Genomic DNA, 24,043 nt, shown 5'->3' with positions numbered 1-24,043 from the left:
AGGAGAAGGAGGAGGAGGACGAAGACGAGGAGAGGAGGAGGAGGAGGAGGAGGAGGAGGAGGACTTCACGAGGAAAGTTTCGGGACATGCAATAAATGTTGAGGTTATGTTTAATGTTGATATGACGAAATGGTTCTCTTTCATTGGTAAACATTTTTCTTTCTACATTTCCCTTCCATCAGCTTCAGAGAGTCACGCGAAGAGCAGACGGTTTATTTACTTATTTTATTTATTCATTTGTTTATTTTTCAGAACGAGCAAGAAGTGAAGAGATTTTTACCTGATATTAATGCCACGATATGCTCCTTTCTCACTACTACATAACTTCACCTGTATTTTTCATTTAGGTTCATATTTTCAAACTCTTCTGCGCTTCACCACCTCCACTATTTCAAAAGGCTTTACTTAAGTTTACACGAGTTATTAAGGTATTTTTATGGTTCTAGAGGCAGAATAACAACATTTCTACATTATGTATAAGTGAAAAACTCTTGAAAAATCCCGCTAAAACTCTGTGAGCTTGAAAAATAGTCATAGTGAAGGAGAAGAGCGATTTTTAAGGTGTTTTTACGGTTCTAGAGGCAGAGTGACAAGATTTCTACATTATTAACAGGAGAAACACTCTTGAAAATCCCTTGGAAAATAGTCTAATCATCTCAGAGTGACAAGCGAGCCTTGGAAAATAGTCGTGGTGAGAGGGAAGAGCGTTTCTGAAAACTCAGCACACAGTAACACAGAAAATGCAGGATTCAATTCAGTCTTATTGGTCTGAAACGTCCTGCAGGTGGCGCTGAGGGAGGGAGGCAGGCGGTTCGTGAAGCGAGGCAGCGTCTGGTGTTGATTAGGTTATATTTATCTTCCCTCTTTCCTTTTTTTTAATTCTCTCCTTGGCCTAAGCGCGTGACTTTGGTGCGTATTCAGAAATGCTTTGCTCTCTTGCCATGACTATTTTCCAAGGCCACAGAGATGATTGGCGTGGTTTTTAAGAGTGTTTCACAGTTAATAATGTAGAAATCTTATCATTCTGCCTCTAGAACCGTAAAATCACCTTAAAAATCGCTCTTCTCTCTCACAAAGACTATTTTCTAAGAGCACAGAGATTATTAGCGAGATTTTCAAGAGTGTTTCACCAGTTAGTGATAAAGAAATCTTGTCACTCTACCTCTAGAACTGTAAAATCACCTTAAAAATCGTTCTTCTCTCACAACGACTATTTTCTAAGAGATGATTAGTGGGTTTTCAAGAGTGTTTCACCACTTAGTAATATAGAAATTTTGTCACTCTACCTAGAAAACTCGTGTCAACTTAAATAACGCCTTTTGAAATAGTGACGGTGAAGCGAAGAAATGTTTGAGAATACGAACCTATGACAGACAGTTGTATAAATACTTAACCCTTTACGTTGTACCTCTTCATTCTCATCTTTCTTTTCTACGCTTACATTTATGTCTCATCCACGCCAACACTTTTTTCCCTTAATGCTACGTTATTTTTTTTCCTAATGCTTTCGTTATAAATCCTCTAATCCTTACGTTATTTTTTTTCCTCTAGTGCTTACGTTATTTTTTTCGTTCCTATTTATGTCCACACCAGAACACTTTTTTTTTTTTCGTGCGTTCCTATTCATATCCACGCCAGTACTTTTTTCCACTTCTCGCGACTACAGAGTGAAATATACGAGGCTTTCTACGTGTGTCAGTGCGGCAAGGGAAGGAGGAATGTGTGTGAAGGTTAAGCCCAAAGGATGTATAAATTTAAGCTTTGGAATGTAAATAACCAATGGCTGAAACACATTCCAACAGGTGACCAGGTAAAGAGTAATATCTGTGTGTCCTGTACCTGTGGAATGTATGTACCTGTCTGTACCTGCGCTCTTCCGGGTCCCTGTGGTCGTTGTGCTTGTGTCCTTGAACCCTTGCACGCTCTGTACCTTCCGGATCTGAACCCTTAGTAGTGGATTATTTCAACCCTATACTTGAATTATCTAAACTTCACTCAGACGTAAATCTTAGGAATGTGTTCCGGTACTATTGTCTCGTCTTAGATTGTTTCCACTCGACGAAGTTTGTGTTATGCTGTCTGTTCAGTTTTAGCGGTTCCCTTCTCTTATTTCTTTGCAGCATTTGAGGTTTTATAATTCATCACCTGAGTTCGTTTTCTTTTCGTCAGGAGATAAGCACACCGGTTCCTTTCACCCTAATTAGTTTAACATCTCACGTCCAATTCACCATTTTTTTTTTCTTTCTTTTTTTTTGCTAGAGAGCGATGACATGCTAGGGCTCCATTTTTTTTTTTTTTTTATACCAGCGGTGGCTCAGGGCAGTCATAGCAGCTCGAGAAAGGTGCAGGAGAATCAGGACCACCAAACCTAACCAAACCTATAACATCACCTCGCCTCACCTCACCTCTACGCCACACCTTCAGCTTCAAAAGGCTCTGATTGAAGTTACACGAATCTTTAAAGGTGTTCTTGTGGTTCTGATAAAAGAGCAATGATGCTTCTACCTGATTAACTGGAGAAAGACTTTTAAAAATCCAGCTAACCATATCAGTGGCCTTGGAAAACAGTCGTGGCGAGAAAAGCAAAGCCATTCTGAATCCGAGCCAAACAGTATTCTGAAACGCTTTGCTCTCTCACCATCACTGCTTTCCAAAGACTGTAGTTGAAGATACTCGTGTTTTTAAGGGTGTTTTTATCTTCCTGGTGATGGATTGGCAAGCTTTCTAGTTTATCAAAAGGAGAAACTGTCTTGAAAACCTGGCTAGTTGTCTGTGTGGCCTTGGAAAATGACCGTGGTGAGAGAGCAAAATATTTCTGAATACGGGCTTGACTTCTTCAGTACCATGACACGTTTCCATATTCATTTTGCTTACTATTTAGTGACTTTATACAGCTTCAGAAACTCATGTGTGGGATTTAAACAGTGAAGACTCTGGCCATTAAATTTCTGACTTCCTTAAACCCTTCCTAATATCAATAAAATGATCTAATCGTACACAAATCTCAAGGTAAAACTGAGTCACAGTACTGAAGGGGTTAAGACGCACTGGGCAAGGGTTCACATGTTCACAGCAGGTGTGGGGTGCGGCAGAGTCCCCGGAGTGTCCCATCGCAGTCACTTGCAAACTAGAAGGACCTTAGGTAACCACAGTAAACAAAGGAGTCCCACCTGATGTCTACTGCACACGTGTACCTGTCGCCCTTGCCTTATATGGAGGGCAGGTGGTGCGCCAGGAATGCTGACGGCCGAAGAGGAGGGAGAGAGGAAGGGAAGGTGGGGGATGTACGGGTGAAGGAGGGAGATGTTCAGTGTTCTGGGGTCGGGATTGGGTGTAGTGGGAGGGGGAATAGACAAGTCGCCAGTGCCTCCCTCCTCCTCCTCCTCCTCCTCTTCCTCCTCCTCCTCCCCGGGGCGTGACTGCGACCACCACCCACAGAGCTCGCTAGACACTCTTCACCTGCCGGCTCTGATCACCTGGCGTTCAATGTCATTATTTTAGGTTATTATTTTGATTTAATTCGTGAAAAATCACTGTACGTATTGCATCGGTTCATTTCCCGCTAGTAAAGTTATCGATAGTGACCATTTTTGTTGTTTTGGTATAATTTGTGTAAATGGCGGGTTTCCTTATAAAGCAATTAAATCAAGGTTGTCACAGGCGTTGCATATGAATCGATTTTTCACAGTTAAAGACCAGCAGTTGTGTCGTCGATGATTATAATCTTTGTTCTCGCGGCAACGACAAAAGAACATCACCTTGAGCATTGTGAGATTAAGGTCCGTATGAAACTCTGCTCTCTCACCACGACTGTTTTTCAAGGCCACAGAGATGGTTAGAGGGATTTTCAAGACTGTTTCTCCTGTTGATAATATAGAAATCTTGTCACTCTGCCTCTAGAACTGTAAAAACACATTAAAAACTGGTGTAAATTCAGATAAACCCTCTTGATATAGTGGAGGTGAAGCGCAGTAAGTGTTTGAGAATGCGATACAAGCGTGGCGTGTATTCATTCCTTGCCTAATAAAGATCACCACATCGACAATCAATACTAGTGACAATAAAAACAAGCACCATGACAGGAAGCTCATCGTGACGGCAATAACAAACAGAAACAAACACAAAGACGTCAGAAAGAGATAGAGAAAGAAAAAAAAAAAAAAAACTGGTTCCTGGCTTGTCTTTATTGAATGCTGAACACAACCCAAACCTCCTTGCCTGTGTGTCTTCATTTCTAGGAGTGTTTGTTGACTCACACCGAATCACCGCGCATTGCTAGGGCGTCCCAAGCTGCACCAGGCCGCTGCTCCCTACCTGCCGCAACAGTCAAGGTCCAGCAGCAACATCACCAGTAGGGCTTCAGTTATGTACGCTTCACCACCAAATGTTAAGCGTCACCCCAGGAAAGGAGAACGGTACATCAGCCAAACTTTAAGACGTAAAAACTCCAACTTTGGAAAGAAATTAGACACACCACAAGATTAGTAAGAGTTAAGTGTCAGGGGCGTCCTCGCTGCCCAGACATCAGCAAGGTGTGGATGTGATAAGGATCATGTCGCCTTGGTGATGAGGGACGGCGGGGAATCGAGTGTGTTAAGCCACGTGATGATGCAGACGGGCGGGCCCAGGATGGCTCGACAAACTAGTTATAAGGAAGAGATAAACGAGAGATGTCGGGGTTAATGCGGACTTCTTCTGCATATATTGTGTCTGATGCTCCTCTTGCTGGTGGTACTGGTGGTGGTGGTGGTGGTGTTGTTGCCACGTAAGAAGTAGACCTTTACTTCTCCTTCCTTGTTGTTTTGACGTACGGGAGTGTGACATAAACCAACTGCACGGTGACTTGATCTGAGAAGTCATGAGGAGGGAGTGAGAGGTGCCAAGAGGGGACAGCTGATTACAGGAAGGGCGTGGGGGGTCCAGAAGGGGAGGAGGACAATCTGAGAGGGCGAAAGGGTGAGAGGGTGCGAGTGACATGAGAAGGTGACATGAGGGAGCCCGTCAGTGTGGTGCAACATATCACATACCAGTTTAACAGCTACCGAATTGGAATGGAGATGTTGACATGCGCCTCTCCCTCCCCGCATGCATAGTAAACACTGATGCAACCTCCATTCTAAACACAGACATCCACCAACACCACCAACCACCACCGCCACTTTCATCACCACCTCCACCTCTGCTCTCTTCTTTCCCCTCTCACTAACACGAGACAGCTTCCCTTTTTCCTGTATATCCTTTCTTTCTGTGCTAATCGATGTAATGGACTGATGTTGATTTGCTTACTTGAATGTTTTTGTTTCTGTGTCTGGTACAAAATATTACCATCACTACCAAAGCCACGACTACTACCAGAGCCCCCCATTCATGCCCACAGTCACGCGGGCTACAGTCTTGCTCTGATCTGATGTAGTTGCGCCACGTCACATATAAACCTGGTCGGCTCCCTGGCGCCAAACCTGCTGGTACGGCCGCCAACCCTTCCTCGAGGAGGGCACTGGTTTTGGCAGGCGTTGGGAGGAGGAGGAGATGGAGGAGAAGGGAGGAGGAGGAGGAGGAGAAGGAGGAGGAGGAGGAGGAGGAGGAGGAGGAGGAGGAGGAGGAGGAGGAGGAGGAGAAGAGGGAGGAGGAGGAGAAGAAGAGGGAGGAGGAGGAGGAGAGTCATTAGTTTTTTTCTTTTTCTTTTCTTAGTTTTGTGTTGAAATATCTCTACATTGTATTTTTAGTGGTGATGGTGCTAACATTTCATTCATGGCTCACAAACGTAGCGCTTCCAATTATCATTCAATGTTTTAAACCTTTGCGGAATATAACACATCTACCAACACTAAAAATAGCTTCTGCCTGCACTTCGACATGCTTTGCGGGACCAGACATTGACTTACAAAACTACATCGCCATTTTAAGCTCCTCAGTACTGGGATACATTTTTATCTTGAGATTTGTGTACGATTAAACCATTCTATTGACATTAGGAAGCGTTTATTGAGATCAGAAGATTAATGGCCAGTCTTCACTATTTTAATCCCCCACATAAGTTCCTGAAGCTGTATAAAATCACTAAATAGTAACCAGAATAAATATGAAAATACGCCATGGTACTGAAGGAGCTAACCGGATGCACACACGGAAAGGAATCGAATACTGTACCTCACCACCTGAACAAAAGACGAACGATCCTCTTTCACCTGATGGACGGCCCTGCCACTCCACCACCCTCCATAAAACAGGGCGTAGGTCAGTGGTTCTCTCCTCTGTAGCCGTAACCCACAGCCCTGCCATCATGAACAGCCACCGGGCAGGGCGTTAAGCGACTGTGTTACGTTGTCCTGAGAGGTTACGATTTGGGAATTGCAGCCTTTTCGTATTAGCGTAACTCCGGTGAACCAGACACAAGGAGGAGACAGGCAGACATACAAGATTATAGTATTAGTATATTGCCCTTATTTAGAAACGCCTTTCCCTCTCACTACAATTTTCCAAAGCCACAGAGACAAATAGCCGGGTTTTGAAGACAGTTTCTCCTTTTAATAAACTAGAAATCTTGCCAATTTATCTCCAGAACCATTAAAACACTCTTAATAAGCACGAGTATCCTCAACTGGGGCCTTTGGAAAGCGTGATGGTGAGAGAGCAAAGCGTTTCAGCATACCGATCTGTAACTCATTTACTTAGGGACATGTTAAGCTACCTGTCTTTGTTTATATAGAAGTTTGGTATCGTTTCCCTTTTCCAATATCCTTGTTTAAAACCCTGAGACAACACACCACCTGATCTCAATTTTCTTTTCTCGTTTTCTTTATGCGATTTCTTTTCCAGGCAAACTCTTTCGGAAGTTGGAACATCGAGACTCGTTTGAAGTTCCGGAATTACATTGAAACAAAACTTTTCTTCCTTCTCGAGACCGTCCCAGGGAGGAAGAAACTGTCTCTGGGCTGCTTTCAAGTGTATTTTTGGCCAGTGTTGTGATAGATGTGGAGGGGGGGGACGTGTGTACAGAGAGGGAATAGAGAGGACATTGCTGAGTGACGAGACGGAAAGAGACAGATAAAAGAAACGTTTCAGACAATGATGAGAGAGAGAGAGAGAGAGAGAGAGAGAGAGAGTGTGTGTGTGTGTGTGTGTGTGTACTTTCTTTTTCTCCCTAACCTTCACGTGCATCCGTTCGCTCGTCTCCGCAACATTCCAGTGATGAAATTTCCTGTTCATTCTTTCTATTTTCATATGCTTGTGGTAGTACATCCGGACTCTCTCTCTCTCTCTCTCTCTCTCTCTCTCTCTCTCTCTCTCTCTCTCTCTCTCTCTCTCTCTCTCTCTCTTTTCAGTAATTCACAAATGTTGCTTTTTAAGAGCTGCCATTTTTTTTATTAGTAGTATTATCATTACTACTACTATTTCTACTACTATTACTACTACTACTACTACTACTACCTGTGTTGATAATGCTCGTGTAAACTACAACACATGAGCCTTTTGACACTTCACTAAGCTGGAGTTAGATCTACTACATAACTGATAACGCTGAACACATCCCTCTGACACCACAACCTGGGAACAAGAACTGCTATCACCTCACAGTCTCAGTAAATCTCCAATGATGCAAGGTGATACAAGAGATACCAGCTGTCCTTCTTATCAGTTACATCATGAAAACAAACCTCGATAATGTTAGTCTGATGATCTGACAGCTCCTATTTTTCTGCAAGTTTAGCCCCTTCAGAATTGTTACGCGTTTTTACCACGAGTTTTAAGTGTGATTGGACGATTTTATTGACATTGGAAAGGGTTTATAAAGATTAATGGCTACAGTCTTCACTATTTTAATCCCACATAAGTTTCTGGAGATATGTAAGTTTAGTTCCTTCAGAATTGTTACGCGTTTTTATGAGTTTTAGGTGTGATTGGACGATTTTATTGACATTGGGAAGGGTTTATAAAGATTAATGGCTACAGTCTTCACTATCTTAATGCCACATAAGTTTCTGAAGCTGTGTAAAATCGCCAGATAGTAACCAGAATGAAAATGGAATCGCGTCATGGCATTGAAGGGGTTAATTAAGAGTTTGATACAAGTTTAGCCAAAGGAGCAATCGGGGGATCTAATATTTTAAGGTCTTGTATTTTTTACCAATGAAAAATTTAGGATTATTCCAGTGAAGTGACGTGTCTTACAGGGCTGTAGTTTCAAACATTTCAATAAGTCACTTTAAGTCTTTCACATCTTGTACATCTCGGTTGTGAGCAAAGTATAAGAATCTAGCTGTCATGAATGGCGGTTTGAAAACAATGTTAACCCCTGCACTACCATGCCACGCTTTCATATGTATTCTTGTTAGTATTTGGTGATTTTCTACAGCTTCAGAAACTTATGTGGGGCATTAGAATACTGAAGACTGTATCCATTAATCTCCTGACCTCCATAGACCCTTTCTAATGTCAATGAAATGGTCTAATTGTATACAGAACTAAAGGTAGAAATGCGTCCTAGTACTGAAGAGGTTAATGGGGGAACCAAACGTTTAAGTATACGAACCATAGCATCATTAGCAGTAAAAGAATCAAGGTGGCACTAAGGATGTCTGAGATGTGAGGCGGCAGGAGGGAGGGACGGGCCGGACAGTAGGGAGGCGCGAGCGAGAAGACCCCAGAAGGGATTCTCTGTCACACACACACACGCACACACACAACTTCCATCAGTAACGCTCTGCCAGTGTGTGGGTGAGGAGGTGCTGCTCGCCACTCGGGGATTGTGTAGAGTGGAGGCCTTTGTGGTTTATAAGGCAGGGATATAGAACAGTGAGGTTTGCCATGTCTCGAGTTGAATGGTTGAAGTGACATACGCGTGTGATGGTGAACGCTTGAAAGTGTGAAAAAAGTGAATTTGATATATTTTAATCTCGTTACGGTACAGAAACGTGACTAATTACTGCAGTGAGGTGATGGTGAAGATGGTGAACGTGAGGATGTGTTGGAATTCTGGTTATGGTGACACGAGACGAGACGAGACGAGAAGATGGAGGAGATTTGGAGAGGATGTCCTGAGTCCCACTAACCCTTCTCTCTTTCTCGTTAGTGCTCTCTCTCTCTCTCTCTCTCTCTCTCTCTCTCTCTCTCTCTCTCTCTCTCTCTCTCTCACACACACACACACACACACACACACACACACAGAACCAGCAAGGGGCCTTTTAGGGGATGGGAGGTCGCTTAGGTGACGGTGGCTATACTGGACAGAAGACGAGGAACTGAGAAGGAAAAATAGGTGAAAAACTAAACGGAGCGGGAAAATCAGGGAGGTGTTGAGGGGTGGAGGTGGAGGTGGAAGGGTTTATCAGTGAAGAATGGGTGTAGGAATGAGAAATGGCATCCCGATCATCTCCCCTTCACTATCTGGTTATGTAACTTCGTGGCATGGTTTTAATAAGCGCTGTGAGAAAGAACCAGCACATCGTTCTCGCTTAGATTGAAGTACTCGTTTGTGACGCAATAAGTTCCCGTGAGAATTCCGCTCCTCTTACTTACTGCTTGCTAAAGATGGTCAGATATGCTGCTTTATAAAAGTTTGCTTCATATTCCTTTGTTTGCATGCAGGATAGAAAAACTACTGCCGTTATGAGGACGCGGAAGTAGCACACATACTTGACGGAGGCTGTCACCAGAGCGTTACCGCGTTCTGGGACACGCCACTCGTAGTAGTTGTTGTCTCCAGTACGTTTTCTGGGTCCACGTGACGCAGGGAGCTTATTGGGGGTGTTGGGAGGGGAAGGGGAGGAGGGAGAGGATGAAGCAAGGGATGTAGGCCACCGAGTATTGCTTACTGACACCTTACACATCGTTATTTTCTCCCTACACATTATACGGAAACAGTTGTAGACTCTTACTTATACCCTTCTCTTTTTATCGTGTAGTGTGCGGGTGTGCAAGTATGTGAAGGATACGTCAGTGAACTGCAGTGAATGTGCGTGTCATGGGGTGGCCAGAAATTGTGTTACATATTGGTGTTGGGCAACTGAGTGACTCACGGCGCGCAACGTCACCCCGCCAAGGCCAGAGGGGGGACTCGTGAACGCCCTCCGTCACCATGCAGATAATCGTGTGTAGACGAGATAAGCAAGTCAGCACGCAGCTTATACTCCTAAACCAGAGGCGTGCGTAATAACCCTCTCATTCACACATTCAAGGTGGCTAGAACACTGCCGGCTTCTTCAACTGCTTGCTCTCTCACCATTACTGCTTTCGAAAGACTATAGTTGAAGATACTTTTGTTTTTCAGGGTGTTATGGTTCTGTTGATAGATTGACAAAATTTCTAGAGTATTAAGAGGAGAAAATGTCTTCAGAGCTCGGCTAGTCGTCTCTGTGGCCTTAGAAAATTGTTGTGGTGAGAGAGCAAGTCGTTTCTGATTACGGGAGATAAAGCGTTTCCGATTAACTGTTCCTGCCTCCTGGTCTTGGTGCATTAGGAGAGTAAACATTTGCGCGTGATAACAAGCAGCACTGCAGTAATTTAACGTTAATAGGAAAGATAATCATGCAGGTGGGATAAATTGTAGGAAGATAGCGAGTGTTTAAACTGTCAAAAGTGGGCAGGGTGACTCGGAGCATTAGTGACTCAGGGGTTACCAGGTATTGACGAATATTGCGGGGAGGGTTCGTCTGATATTTATCCTGCAGTGGCATCGTATTGCGGAGGAAGAAGGGAATAAAGTCCCGACTCAATCATTACTCAGTTCCTTCTCAGCCATGCCTACCACTGCCAGAACACGTCCTGGGCTTTGTGATGCATTTATACTTAACATCGCGGCCACACCAACAACCTTTGCTCAGATTGTCCAAATGTGGCGGTGAAGGATGTTGGACGTGGAATACGAATAGAGGGAGTTGTACAAACAAGGCAGGCGGGTTTACAAGATGGATATTGGTGGGGTTAGTATCTGGGGCGTCATTGGAAAGGAAAGTAGCGTTTGAGTTGCTCAGTCACGCTTGCAATTCATGAAAAAAAAAGAGATGAAAGGAAAGAAATATGAGTGGAACTTAATTTTAGCTTCAAACATTTTCACGAAAGAGATCCAGAATGAATAGAAGGAAAAAAAGAAAAAAAAGAAAGAAATGAATAGATGAAGTGAATTAAATAATAAAATCAAATTAAATACAGATCAAATAAGTAATACAATATAAATAACAAAGGCTGACAAAACAATGATGACACTAACTATATATAATGACACTATAACATTAACCCAGGAAATCCGTAAGAGAGCGTCGGATCTTAACCCTTTGTTGACTTTTAAGAAATCACGTTAAATCTTTGTGTAGGTTTACTGACTTACAACAGACTACTGCTTATGAAAGTGAACCAAGCCTTGAGCACAAACATTTCGTAAGGAAACGAGAAAACGAAGCCAGATAACGGAATAATGTTTGTTATAAAGAGAAGGAGTATGCATAGTAATAATGGAGAGGAGGATGGAAGGATAAGGCGTGGTTACAAGTGAAGGAGAGAGGAGAGGAGGAAGGCAGGGTTATAAGGGAGGAAAGGAAGGAAAGGGTAGGTGGATAAGGGAATGAGGGAGGGAGGGAAGGAAGGAAGGGGTGGGCGGGGTTATTGAGTAAAGGAGGAAGACGAGTGAGTCATACTGAAGAATCCCAAGTGGCCAAGGTTTTATTTATTTACTTATTAGATTAGTGTTTATGTTGTACTGTGTTTATTTGCTCAGTTTAGATAGACGGTCATCATTACTTCGATGTAAACTGTAAACTGTACATGACCTCAGAGGAGAGAGAGAGAGGGGGTGAGGTTTGTGAATGAGAAATATATATAGCAGTTTATATTCTATTTAATATGAATTGGAAGAAAATATGTTTTATGTAAATTCCGTAAGCCAGAGTGTGTCCATATAAGGGAAGCGCTGGTCTGGATGCTGATAGTGTACGGGGTGTCACAGGAAATGCTTAAGTAACCTTCCATTTCTAGGTAGACAGCACGATACATGATAAGGATGATGTGGTTGTGACAGTGTAGCCTTACCCATCGTTGAATGAAGATTTATGACCCACCATTATCGGTAACAAAGAAAAAAAAACAGTTGATAAGAGAAATCTATCTAAAGTGGGTGGGAATTCATATTTTTTTACGTAATTATATTGTAGTTCGAATTAGTGCATTGTGGAGTACTTATATGTTCATCCTTTCTTATATCATTCTCCTCCTCTCATCTATCTCTACCCTTTCCCTTTTTAATCATTCCTTTCAGTGTTTTCACCATTCTTACACGTTCATACTTACCGCCTTCTGTGTAAACGTAAAATTGAGAGACACCTCCAGTATTATATGCAGCATTTTCATCCCCATGTCTAAGATTTCACCCTTGTAAGAGGTAACATTGATCGAAACTGTAGATAAACCCTCACCACACACATCACATCATAAATAGCAGACGAGAATGACAAAACAGTGAAGAATGTGCCTAAAATCCCCGAAATAGTCATGATTGCTATGTGACGAAAAATCAGCTGGTCTGTGTGGCGTTCTCTCGGTCAAGTGTGAGCCGAGAGGGGGACACGGCAGCGGCCCCCTTATTTACCATGTATTAAGTGTACCGTTACGTTACTTTGCTATCCGTTATGCTCATTCAGCCCTGTGACGTCCAGAGCTCCGTCCATGAGGTGATTTACAGAGAACTAAGTGAATTAATTGGGTTTTTAAAGTGTCATGTGAGGTGAGGCTCCCGAACTCCAGTGAAGGTTTATGTGAAGGTGTATTACTGGTGAGCTGTGAGTGTGTGCGTTATGGGCAGTCTCAAGAGGACAGCTGGGCCAGGGACAGGTGCAGCTGCTCGTGCCTCTGCCCTACCTGGCCCCAAGGCTCCGGCAAAGAAGCTGGCCACAGGTGAGATGATTAAAATTTCGTAGGTAGGCTTGGGAAAGAATCCATTTTGGTGGGAAATTTGTAACCGTCTCTCTCTCTCTCTCTCTCTCTCTCTCTCTCTCTCTCTCTCTCTCTCTCTCATATATTTACACAATTTCTCAATGTTTTACAGTTTCTAGTCAGATTTTTTTTTTTTAATTTGTTTTATTTGTTGGTGTATTTCTATATCTGCTTCATGCTGGTGTATGTGATGTTTCCATGCTACATACATTGATTACTTTTGCACCTCATCTGTTAACCCCTTCAGTACTGGGACACATTTTTACCTTGAAATTTGTGGACCATTAGGCCATTTTATTGACAGTAGGAAGGGTCTATGGAGGTTAGAAGATTAATGGCCACAGTCTTCATGATTTTAGTCCCTCACATAAGTTTCTGAAGCTGTATGAAATCACCAAATAGTAAGCAGAATGAATATGGAAATGCATCTTAAAAAAAGATTAGGTTAGTTAGGAAATTTCTCTAAAGTTTTGCTTCCAACTCATTTGCACCTCCTTCTCTGGAAGACCTTCTTGTCTGACCTGACTGGCCTTGTTGGCCAGGAGACATTCCTAATAATGGTTTTCTTCTCTTTCAGATGCATCTCTTGTTCTGACAGAAGATACTGACAGTTTTATCATTGGAGATCGAGTGTGGGTGGGCGGCACAAAACCGGGTGTCATATCATACATTGGGGAGACACAGTTTGCTCCCGGAGAGTGGGCTGGCGTCACTCTTGATGATTCTATCGGTAAGTATGTACTGTAACTTGATTGCTCATTTATTGTAATGCCATAATCTCTCTTTGCTGGTGTTAAGTCCTTGTCTTACTTTATTTTTCTTGTATCAGTAATTGTTGTTGCACCGCCAAACAGGTAAGAATGATGGCAGTGTTGCCGGGGTGCGCTACTTCCAATGCGAAGCCAAGAAGGGAGTTTTCTCCAGACTGACGAGACTTTCTAGGAGTCAGCTCACCGACTATGACATTGAGCTCCTCTCGTCCCGCCGATCATCGACAGCTGGATCAGAGTCACCCAAAACCAATGGCACACCAGCCAGCAGCATGACCTCGGGACCCACCTCAACTGCTGCCTCCGCCCGCAAAGTTACTCCCAGTGGCACCTCGTCATTTGCCAAATCAGGCTCCACGGTCTCCGCCAAGATCTCTCCAACTCCTGCTGCCACTCCCAAGAAGACCAGCACCTCTACGCCAGGTATGAGTACATAAAGGCGTAGTTATGAGTGTGTGTACAGTGTCCTCTCTCAGATGCTTTAGTTGTTGATGGATGCTGGCCTAGTAGGTTACTGGGTGTAGTGATTCATTGATGATTGTATGTGTTCCTCCCCCAGCATCTTCTTCAACTGATGCCAAGATTGGGGACCGTGTGGTCATCACGAGCACCACAGGTGTGCGTCACGGCATCCTGCGCTTTGTGGGCAAGACAGACTTTGCTGATGGAGTGTGGGCAGGAGTGGAGCTGGATGATCCAACTGGAAAGAATGATGGCTCAGTGGCTGGCAAAAAGTTAGTCAGTATTCTTTAGTACATATATTGGATTCTGAAAGTAAAAATAATGTATTTTATTTTTAAGAATTTTGCTGTGTGATATAGCTAGGTTTATTTTAGAGCATTAGGTAGTGATGGTTTACAAAGTTCCAGTATACAATAGAGAAGTATAGTAGTAACATGACTCTGATTTCACTAGACAGTCCTTTGGAATATCACTTCCTTGAGTCATTCCCTTATCAACAATAATAAAGCAAACATTTCATTGCAGATACTTTGAATGCAAAGACAAATTTGGGCTGTTTGCTCCTGTTGGCCGTGTAAGCAAATATGCCACTGGTTCAGGGGCTGCCCGCCGAACCTCGGCTCACCAGACACCAAGGGCAACAGTGCGTCGCTCCAACAGCAGGGAGTCTCTGGGAGCATCTTCAGTGGCCTCCTCCACCACCTCCTCCGTCAGGGGCACCAGGGTAAGACTTGGCGTCACCTCCCTCACTCCAGGTCAGGTACTGTGTCTCCCAACTTCTTGCTGTTGATCTTGAATGTTGTCCTCAGCAGTGGCTTTATAACCAGTATTCTTTTCACCTCACAAATGTGGCTGAGTATTGCATTGCATTGCATTACAGTTTTCTGATGTAGTCGTATTCAATTATGTACATACGTTTTATTGGCAAACTCGACAAAATTTCTTTGAGCATTTCCTCTTGCAATTTTAAAGCTTTTTATTATTTACCAAGCTTGAGGATGATAAAGATTGAAGTCTTTGAATGCATCATGTTATTGCCATTTGATGCACCTTTAAAGCCACTGCTTTTAAGGATCACAGTAAAAAAGCAGCAGAAAAATGGGATAAGCTAGACCAGCCTTCTTGAAGACTTCAAAATTTTCTGATCACAACTGAGAAGAATGAAGGAGATGGTAATACTACTGTACCTTAGGATTCTTTGTATGTGATGTCTGAGTGGTTGTGTGTGTGTGTGTGTGTGTGTGTGTGTGTGTGTGTGTGTGTGTGTGTGAGAGAGAGAGAGAGAGAGTGAGTTTGATAGTGAATTGATAGGTAGTGGTATGGTATCTGCTTTGAGGCTTTACAGCTTCAGCCCCTTTAGTGTCCATATTTCTGGGAATAGAAATAGGTTCTGCATGCTATAGTGTCTGTGTCTGAATGCATGAGTGCAAGCTCAGTTGTGTATGTGTGCATGTGTGAGTGGTTGTGAATGTGTATGCATGTCTGAAAAGTATATGTACTTAATTTCTAGCTCATAGAAATTAGTGGAAGAATTTTCCTTGTGTATAAGGCATAGTTGTAGTTGTATTTATTCTTGTGTAGCTTAAGAAGGAACCTGTGAAGGAAATTGTCTAACAAATGAGAATTTCATGTTTTAACATGGAATGACATGGGTGGTACTAGGTAAAGTGTGATCTACTAATGTGTTTTGAATTGCATAATATTTTTATGCTCACACTGCATTTCCCTTGACATTGCCTTTTGATACACACTGTAGTGTGCAGGAATGCAGAACTATTAACTATAGGTACTACTATGTAGGATCAGATATTGTCATGTGAACTAAATCCAAATACAGGAAATTAAAATCAGATTTCTTTAGTGCACGGAATTTATATACATACATGATTAAAAATAATTGGAAACTAATGTTATTATAAGCATGCACTAATAGTAACATATATTTTGTTTCTTTTGACAAGTGATGTGCGTGAATGAGTTCTGAGGAAGGACAGAGAAACTGAAACAGAGGCTTTCTTGAGTTTGAGTTATTGTAGGGTTTTGAGTGGAAGATTTATTGAAAGATTGATTGAAGATGCATACATTAAGCTCCTAATTCAAAGACTATTTAATTGCTCTTACAAGAACCAAGATACATTTAAAGAAATGTTTAGGGTTTAATTCTACACTGAGACATGCTTGCTGGTGATAATTTAGAATTTAGAGGATTGTAAGTGCAGATAAAGGCCTGCTCTATCTTTGTAATGGTTTGACGCTATTCTGTGAACTTTGATCATTCATCATTGAGTTGTATATGATGCTCTGGTTTAGCCTAACTCATAGTTTTGTTGCCTCCTTCACTGTTGCATGATACCATTAAGCTGCACAAAGTCACCTGCTTCTGTACATAACTAGCATGAAGTGTGAATGCTTTGACTGATATATTTGTGTATATACTATATGCTTATGTTGGATATATATATATATATATATATATATATATATATATATATATATATATATATATATATATATATATATATATATATATATATAAACCTAGAATAGAATATTTGTTGTGATAAATTATTGTAGACTTTTGGTACTAAAATGTGTTTTAAAGTTCATCTAAATTTCTATTAAGTAGATTCTTTCAATAGAGTAATTGTGCTCAGTCCATAGAGTGCATTTAGTGAAGTCTTTGTAGGCTGCTGTGTGTACATGATGTGTCCTGGCTACATCATGTATGTGTGTGTGACTTGTGGCTGAGTCCACAAGCAAGATATTGATGTTTTTCTCGTACCACTAGAATTTTTTTACCATTTTCTTGAGCAGCATGAAATTTTTATGATAGTCGGTGTGATAGGGTGTTGTGGAATGACTAATTGCATGGCCCATTACAGAGACCCACCAGCCGGCCCATGACCTCCTCAGTGCCCAACACCAAGGCCCTCCAGGTGGGTAACGTTAGGTCACGCTGACACACTCCTTTCTTGTAGAGCATGGAAGACAGGCAGTGCATTGTCTCTTGTGTAATCACTAAGTTTCTTTATTATTGCCAACTCTGTTCTTGAGCTAATAGAATTTTGGGGTTAGTGCCTTATGTTCTGTATCTTTCTATGCCTGACATGTTTCAAAGACTTCCCTTGGCAATGACCACCACTGAAGTCTCATGTTATATATATTCAAATTTAAGTTGTCATTCTGTGCAGAATAGTAAAATTACAGTGTGCCAAAATTAAGTGTAGGTCAGTTTTCTTATTGAAATCTTATCTAACAATGTTCATGTCGGCTTTATTGTGGCTTGGCTATGAATTAGTGGTCAAAATTACTGGTGCATCTCCTTCTCTGACCACAGTAAAGAACACATAGTATATTTGATACTTGTTTGGACATCTTTCATTGAGTTGGACAGATACAGTGTTTGCTTGATGATAGACCAAAAGATAAATACATTGAAAAGAAAGTCAAGTGTTCATTGATAAGATACATAACACAACTTTTTGTGGTTACCTGCTGGCAACTAACAAGTGTTTCAGTGGTCTGGGTTTCCTGGTCCAGCCATGTACCAGTAATGTTGATCTTAGGTCCAGGCTAGTTAGGTCCAAGTTATTCTTGTCAAAATTACTAATGCTTGTCTCTTGGAACCATGTGTTGTGACTACTTATATCTAATTATCTATCTATCTTATATATATATATATATATATATATATATATATATATATATATATATATATATATATATATATATATATATATATATATATATATATATATATATATATATATATATATATATATATATATATATATATATATATATATATATATATATATATATATATATATATATATATATATATATATATACATATATTATAACGTTCTAGGTTAAGTTAGGTTTGTTAACATTAGTTGAAATAATGTTAATGTATTTGTCAGAAATATAGGTTCCTTAAATGACTTATATATTTTATTCTATATCATTGACTCGTGTCCGATAGTTTTAACCAGTGGTGACGGTAACTGGTTATTTTCTTCTCTTGTATATACTTTTCTCCGCCATCTGTTTCAGGTTTGTGATGTGTATCTTATCCTGAGTTTACCATCACAGCCTTTGCTGAAAATGCTCCACTTCAACTAAAAAAGTATTACAGTGCAAACAAAGAGAAAATCCTCAGCATGAGGCATTTTCTCTTATGTTGTGCATTTGTAATACTCTCGCCTCTGCCATATTTATTACCATGCCATCCATTCTTATGCAGGCATAGTGGTGTTGCTACTAGTTCTTGACCTTAGTTAAAGGGGCACCATTCCACATTACATATTAAACACTAATTGGTGGTGTTAAGAAAGGAAACAACTGCCGAGGGCAAAGCATGGGGTAAATGTAACAGGTGTCCCCTTCTAACTCTTAACAGGCATTTCATCTCACCCATTCACACACTAAATTCTATGCCATGCTTGGGTTATGGAGTGGGTACCTCTGTGTTATTATTAAACCAATAATACAAAGCCAACCAGTACTACACATTCTAGCAAACATGAATGTTGCAGAAACAGACCAGTTGTGTTTGTCTTTAATTTGTTCCACACTTCTGTGCAGCATTAATGATGTATTGTGGTGAAGTATTGGAGAGAATTCCTTTTTATTCCTTGATTTTATTACAAGTTTGTACTGAGTTTTGTCACTGCAGGATAGGGAGTGCCTTTCAGAATGATGCACAGAATCATGAGTCACAGCACCACCTGCACACACCTTAAATTAGTACTTCACCTCATTAACATCAGCACCATAGCACCTGGGACTGTACTAGATCTTGTCTTGCTTTCTTTGTGTTGGACTTCAACTTGCACTTCAGTATGGAAAGGTTCACATTATATGTCAGTTTCTCTTTCATTCATTATTATTGGTTGATTCAATTTCTTTTCTAAACATGAAGAAGCACTCAAAAATATATATAGCAAAGATTAAAACTGTACAGCCAGAGAGATTTATAATCCACAGAATTCCTCTTCACCTTCCTACACTTTTTGAATTTAGAGGAATACTGATAATTTTTTTTCTAATGTAATATTTCCATTAGTGTAAAAAGACCCTGCAAACCTTAGTATTGTGTTGAGGTAACCTGTTGTTGATGTGTTTTCCCTTGGCATGTTCCTTGCTTGACATGAGAAGTGGTGTGAGAGCACAGTATATTTAAGGACTACTCACCACCATGATGCTTGATGTGAATGAAGCACTGGGACTGTCACTAAGGGGGCTGTTTTGTGTCTTCCCTGCGCAGGAACAAGATGAGCATGTGGTGGACCAAGATGGCTTTTACTGAGACTTGCAACACCCGTGCATTTTTGCTTCCCACTTCTCAGACTTGACACTGGTAGTCTGAGAGATGCCTTTGCACTGTTAGGGTGTGGCCGTGTTACAGATTGATTTTAAAAAGACTACGTTTTTTGTGGATGGTTTTATGGCAAAGGCTGAGAAAGTTGAAGATGGTATTTTTCAGGTGGCTGAATGCTTTAATTACTTTTATTCTATTCTATGTTATGTGTAATTTAGAGATTATTTAGCTTTTAGTTTGAATGTAGCTGTAATATAGTAGATTCTATATATGTACTTTTCCTTTGCTTTTATCCTTTGTTTGTATTTCAGTAGATGATTTTGTTGTGTAGAGTAGTGATGTCTTGCTTTAGAAGAAATATCCTTTCATTTGACTGCCACAGGTAATTTGTCTCTTACAAGAGTATGAGTGTGAGTCAGTGTGCAGGATCATCATTTTTTTTTTTTTTTTCTATGTTGGGAAGAGGGCCAGCCAAGGGCAAAAAAAAAAAAAATAAATAAAATATAATAAAAAAAGGCCCATACTTATTAATACTGTTCAAAGTGCCATGGATGGGAAATTAATTGTACAGTAGTGAGCTTTTCATATTTCTGTGTGGCCACTTAACGAAATTCTAGTCCACAATGACAGGTAATGCAACTTCTGGTGCTACCTCATGGAAAGATAGATATGTCATTGCCATGGCCTCCAGCTGCAGTGCCAACAGTGTGGGGTGAGAGTAACTTGTGTAATATGTTTGACAAAGTGCTTTTCAAGTGTCATACATCCTCACACTACTCTTTCTCAAATTAAATTAAACGTTATTCTTGTAAGAGATAAGTAACATTGGTTGTTTCATGTTATAAGTGTGATAAAGAATATGTATGATATATATATGCAGTAGTGTAGTTTTATCTTTAATTACTTTTAAGAGTTTTATCTCAACGAAAGAGAATAGCCATTATTTTACTGCAAAACTATGTATTCCTCACAGCTCTCTGTGGTAATTTTTCACATGATTTTTTTCATTGAAATATTTCTAATGTAGTTTAAAGTTTAAGTTTGAATATAGTCATGATTAGCATCAAATCCTTGCTGAGGAGGTGCAAATATTTACACAGGTACACAGGTGTCATTAGATAAAGGTGAACATTCTCCACTATGTGTGTAGGAAGTTATGTAGTGGCAATCTTTTAGGTTTTAATATGTTATTTCCTTCCAGTCAAGTTAAGTGGTATATATTTTGCAAGCAAGGTTCACATAAGCTAAGTGACAAAGCTTTACACTTGCTTTAGGATGAGCTGAGGTGATCACACTAGCCTGTAACTGTATGGACTTTGTACTGTAATTCCTTGGTGGTCTGCCTGCACTTGTTGAGATAGCTCTGGGATTTGCTTTCTTTATGTTGTATGATGCATGCAATAGAGTTTCTGTAACCATCCAAGACACAAACTTACCACAAAGAAATTACTGTGAGCTCATTCAACTTTTGTTGCCTAAATAATGTAATGCATTATCTATGCAGAATATGGCTACTGATTTATTGGAGCTGAATGTGAAGAACTATTGTATAGAGATTAATATATATATATATATATTTAGTAATTCTCATTATTTTCAGTTGATCTTACCCTGACATTAAACTAAAGCAACCAAAATATACTTGTAAATTTACCCGTGCATAACAACATGTCATCATATACAGAGATCACTAAATGTAGTCATCTTGATTTGTCTTTAAGTTTGCCCTTTTTTTTCTTTTTGTAGCAGTAGAAGTAGTTATAGTAGTAGTAGTAAAAGTACTAGTGTGTGCTGCCTAGAAATACTGACTGTGTTAATCATCTCTAAAAGGTAAGAACTTATTCACATGTTGGTTCTTAGTCCAGTGGAATGCTAAAATAATAATTTAATTCCCACATCCAAAGAACCAGTTTGAATGTAACTTGGTACACCTCTTTGTAATGCTGCTGTCACTCCAACAGGAAGCTCTGACTGAGAAAACGCAACACGTTGATCAACTGATGCGGGAGCGTGACTTGGAGAGGTCCGAGGTGGCCCGCATGGCAGCGCAGGCAGATGAGGCCACCAGGGCAGCGCAGGACATGAAACTGCAGCTGGACAGAGTGACTATCCCTCCTTAGTTCCATTCTGCTGTTGTTGGTTTGGCTGTATGGAAGATATCATCTAACAAGAATGGCTTGAGGACACTCACAAATGGTGTCCATCCCTGATACTTGGCATTAAGGAAATTTTGAAAGAAGAAAGTGATATCTTAAATCATTCCTTCTGTTTTCAGCTACAAATAGAGTCAGAAGAGAGACTTCACGACTATGGCGAACGAATTCGAACTCTACAGAGAGAAAAAGAGGAGATACTGTCCAAACTTGAAGATAAACAAAAGGAATTGGATGACTTGTCTTTCCAGCTTGAGGAGGAGTCCATCTCAAAAGCTGACCTTGAGGTAAATTCTGTGATTGGTGTCATGCATGGACCTGTGACATGTTAGACTAACTTGCTGACATTTTATGTTGATACACTGTTTTAAGGCCACACAGTATACTGTAGCATGGATGTGGCACATTCTGTAAAGACTAACATTCCTCATGAATCGCTTCAGTACACCATCCTGAGTGCACACTATAAATGTATTTGGGAAATAACATGTTCAGTAAGAAGTTGCACTTTTGTCTGACTAATTTTTTGCACCTCTTTCTTTTTTTATTAACTGGTGAATGAGCAACCCATTCCCTTAGATTTCTGTCTTTTGGTGTTCCAGAGTTTACATACTTACATTACTGGTCTTCTTTCAGAAAGTGGGACAGACAGTATTAGTAAGTAATCTGGTTAAAACAGCTTTGATTAATTTTTATTATTGTTATTGGCTTCAGCATATCCTGACAAATTTGTTCACTTGTTGTTTCTTGATTCTTTGATGCTGTTGGATAAGTAAGAAGCTTCCTTTTTTGTGTCAATGGAAATTATGAAGCTATTAAAGATGCATAGTAAATCAAGATGTGCATTGTTTTGACCAGTGATTGATTTCTTGGACTCATTCTTATGATTTACACTACCAAATTCAGAGACTTCATGTGAACAGTGCTATGCTATTTTCCTTTCAGAAATGTAATATGCTTGTTTCTAATTCTCTGTATTTATTATGTATTTCCTTCATTGATATGCTCCCTCAGTGTATGAGTATTTCTTGATTATGTATGTCTGATAATCAGCTGTAACTTTTAAAATCCTTAATGTTCCTTCTTTAAAGCTCAAAATGTTCTTAATTTTTCTTGTAACTTGATGATGATTTGAGTGTGTCATTTTGTGATGATGTAGTTGTGATCTGTTCTAAAGTCAGTGTACTCAGAATCAGAATTTAAGATGGATAAGTAGATGATAAAAACACCAAGTATATGATTGCTTAGGATCTGTCCCCCTCAAATCTTATGCCTTCCAGTATGGAGTGTTTACATGGGGCTTGTTTAGACTAATAAGCTTCATCAGCTTGAATATTGTTTGTTGTTAGTGGTATCTGTAAGATTGAATAGCTGGCGTTCAGTTTTGTATTTGAATGCAGTGAGTAGCACCTGAGGTAGACCAGAGAATGATACGAGACTTTAACCACAGAGTCGAAGCACAACAGATGAAGAAACTATTAAAAAGTTACAAAAGGAGCTGGAGGAAGCTAAACGAAGGATACAAGATCGAGGGAAAATGGAAGAAAATAAAGCCTTTGAAATGGAAGAAATTGAAATCAATCTTAGGGCGAGCATAGAAGAGTTTCAGATGAAGGTAAGTTGAACTATAAGTTTTACTTCAGACTGAAGGGTTGGTAATTGTATTGTACTTGATAGATTTTATGACTAAAAAATGTGTGAATTTTAATGTGGTATACATGTGTTTCAGTTAGATTAGATCATATTAATGGATTTCCTCAGGTAATGGATTTGGAAAAGGAAAAGGAAGAGCTTGAAAATTCATTATCAAAGAGTTCCGAGGAAGTGAAGACCATGCAGGCAAATAATGAAATCTTGAAAAACAATATTAGTGAAAGGGAGCAAAAGATAAAATTGTTAGAAACCAGTCGAGAGGAGGATCAAGACTTGTGTGTGAAGAAATCAACGGAGATTTCTGAAAAGGATGTAAAGATAAAGGAGTTACAAATCTTGCTTAAGAATAAGACTGGGGAATGTGAAGACAGTGTGCAAAAGCTGCAGGATGTCACCAAAGATGTGGAGAGAGGAAGGAAAGAAAATGAAGCCTTGCAAAAAGAATTAAAAGGTTTGTTATTGTCTTGTTGATCACAAAGCATAAGAGTTATTTGATCTAGTCCCAAGTTTGGCAGAAGTGAGTCGTACTGCTTGAAAATTTAAAGATGCTTTTTAACATTGTTGTATAGCTTCATCTTTTTGTGCTCTATAAACAGATATCCAGCAGCAGCTCAGCAGTGGAGTATCAGAATCATCATCTCTTGTTGCTGAAGTCAGCAAACTAAAAGAAGAACTGCGGAATGTATCGGCTAAATTAGAGAAATCTCAAGACGAGGTAAGTTCATGTGTTTCGGCAAGGATGACTGGTGGTTGCTTTT

The 24,043-nt window shown here is 40.3% G+C and overlaps 1 protein-coding gene across 16 annotated transcripts in view; it reads left to right on the top strand.

Moving 5' to 3' along the window:
• The window catches only part of LOC123519635 (restin homolog), a 141,447-nt gene that overhangs the window by 102,686 nt on the left and 14,718 nt on the right, over positions 1-24,043 (top strand). For 6 of the 16 annotated variants that reach the window (XM_045281080.1, XM_045281075.1, XM_045281076.1 and 3 more), the window contains 11 exons: positions 13,502-13,654; positions 13,779-14,117; positions 14,254-14,428; positions 14,682-14,916; positions 17,039-17,092; positions 21,441-21,581; positions 21,755-21,919; positions 22,269-22,289; positions 23,083-23,247; positions 23,394-23,736; positions 23,882-24,000. In XM_045281080.1, coding sequence (XP_045137015.1) covers positions 13,502-13,654; positions 13,779-14,117; positions 14,254-14,428; positions 14,682-14,916; positions 17,039-17,092; positions 21,441-21,581; positions 21,755-21,919; positions 22,269-22,289; positions 23,083-23,247; positions 23,394-23,736; positions 23,882-24,000 — 1,910 coding nt within the window. Of the gene's footprint in view, positions 1-8,661; positions 8,802-11,627; positions 12,886-13,501; positions 13,655-13,778; positions 14,118-14,253; positions 14,429-14,681; positions 14,917-17,038; positions 17,093-21,440; positions 21,582-21,754; positions 21,920-22,268; positions 22,290-23,082; positions 23,248-23,393; positions 23,737-23,881; positions 24,001-24,043 lie in introns of those variants that run through there. The other 10 variants (XM_045281086.1, XM_045281089.1, XM_045281087.1 and 7 more) reach the window with 10 other exon arrangements.

The sequence above is a fragment of the Portunus trituberculatus genome, chromosome 45 (genome assembly GCF_017591435.1).
Source record: "Portunus trituberculatus isolate SZX2019 chromosome 45, ASM1759143v1, whole genome shotgun sequence".
NCBI lineage: Eukaryota > Metazoa > Arthropoda > Malacostraca > Decapoda > Portunidae > Portunus > Portunus trituberculatus.
This window is presented reverse-complemented; position numbering and strand designations above follow the sequence as displayed.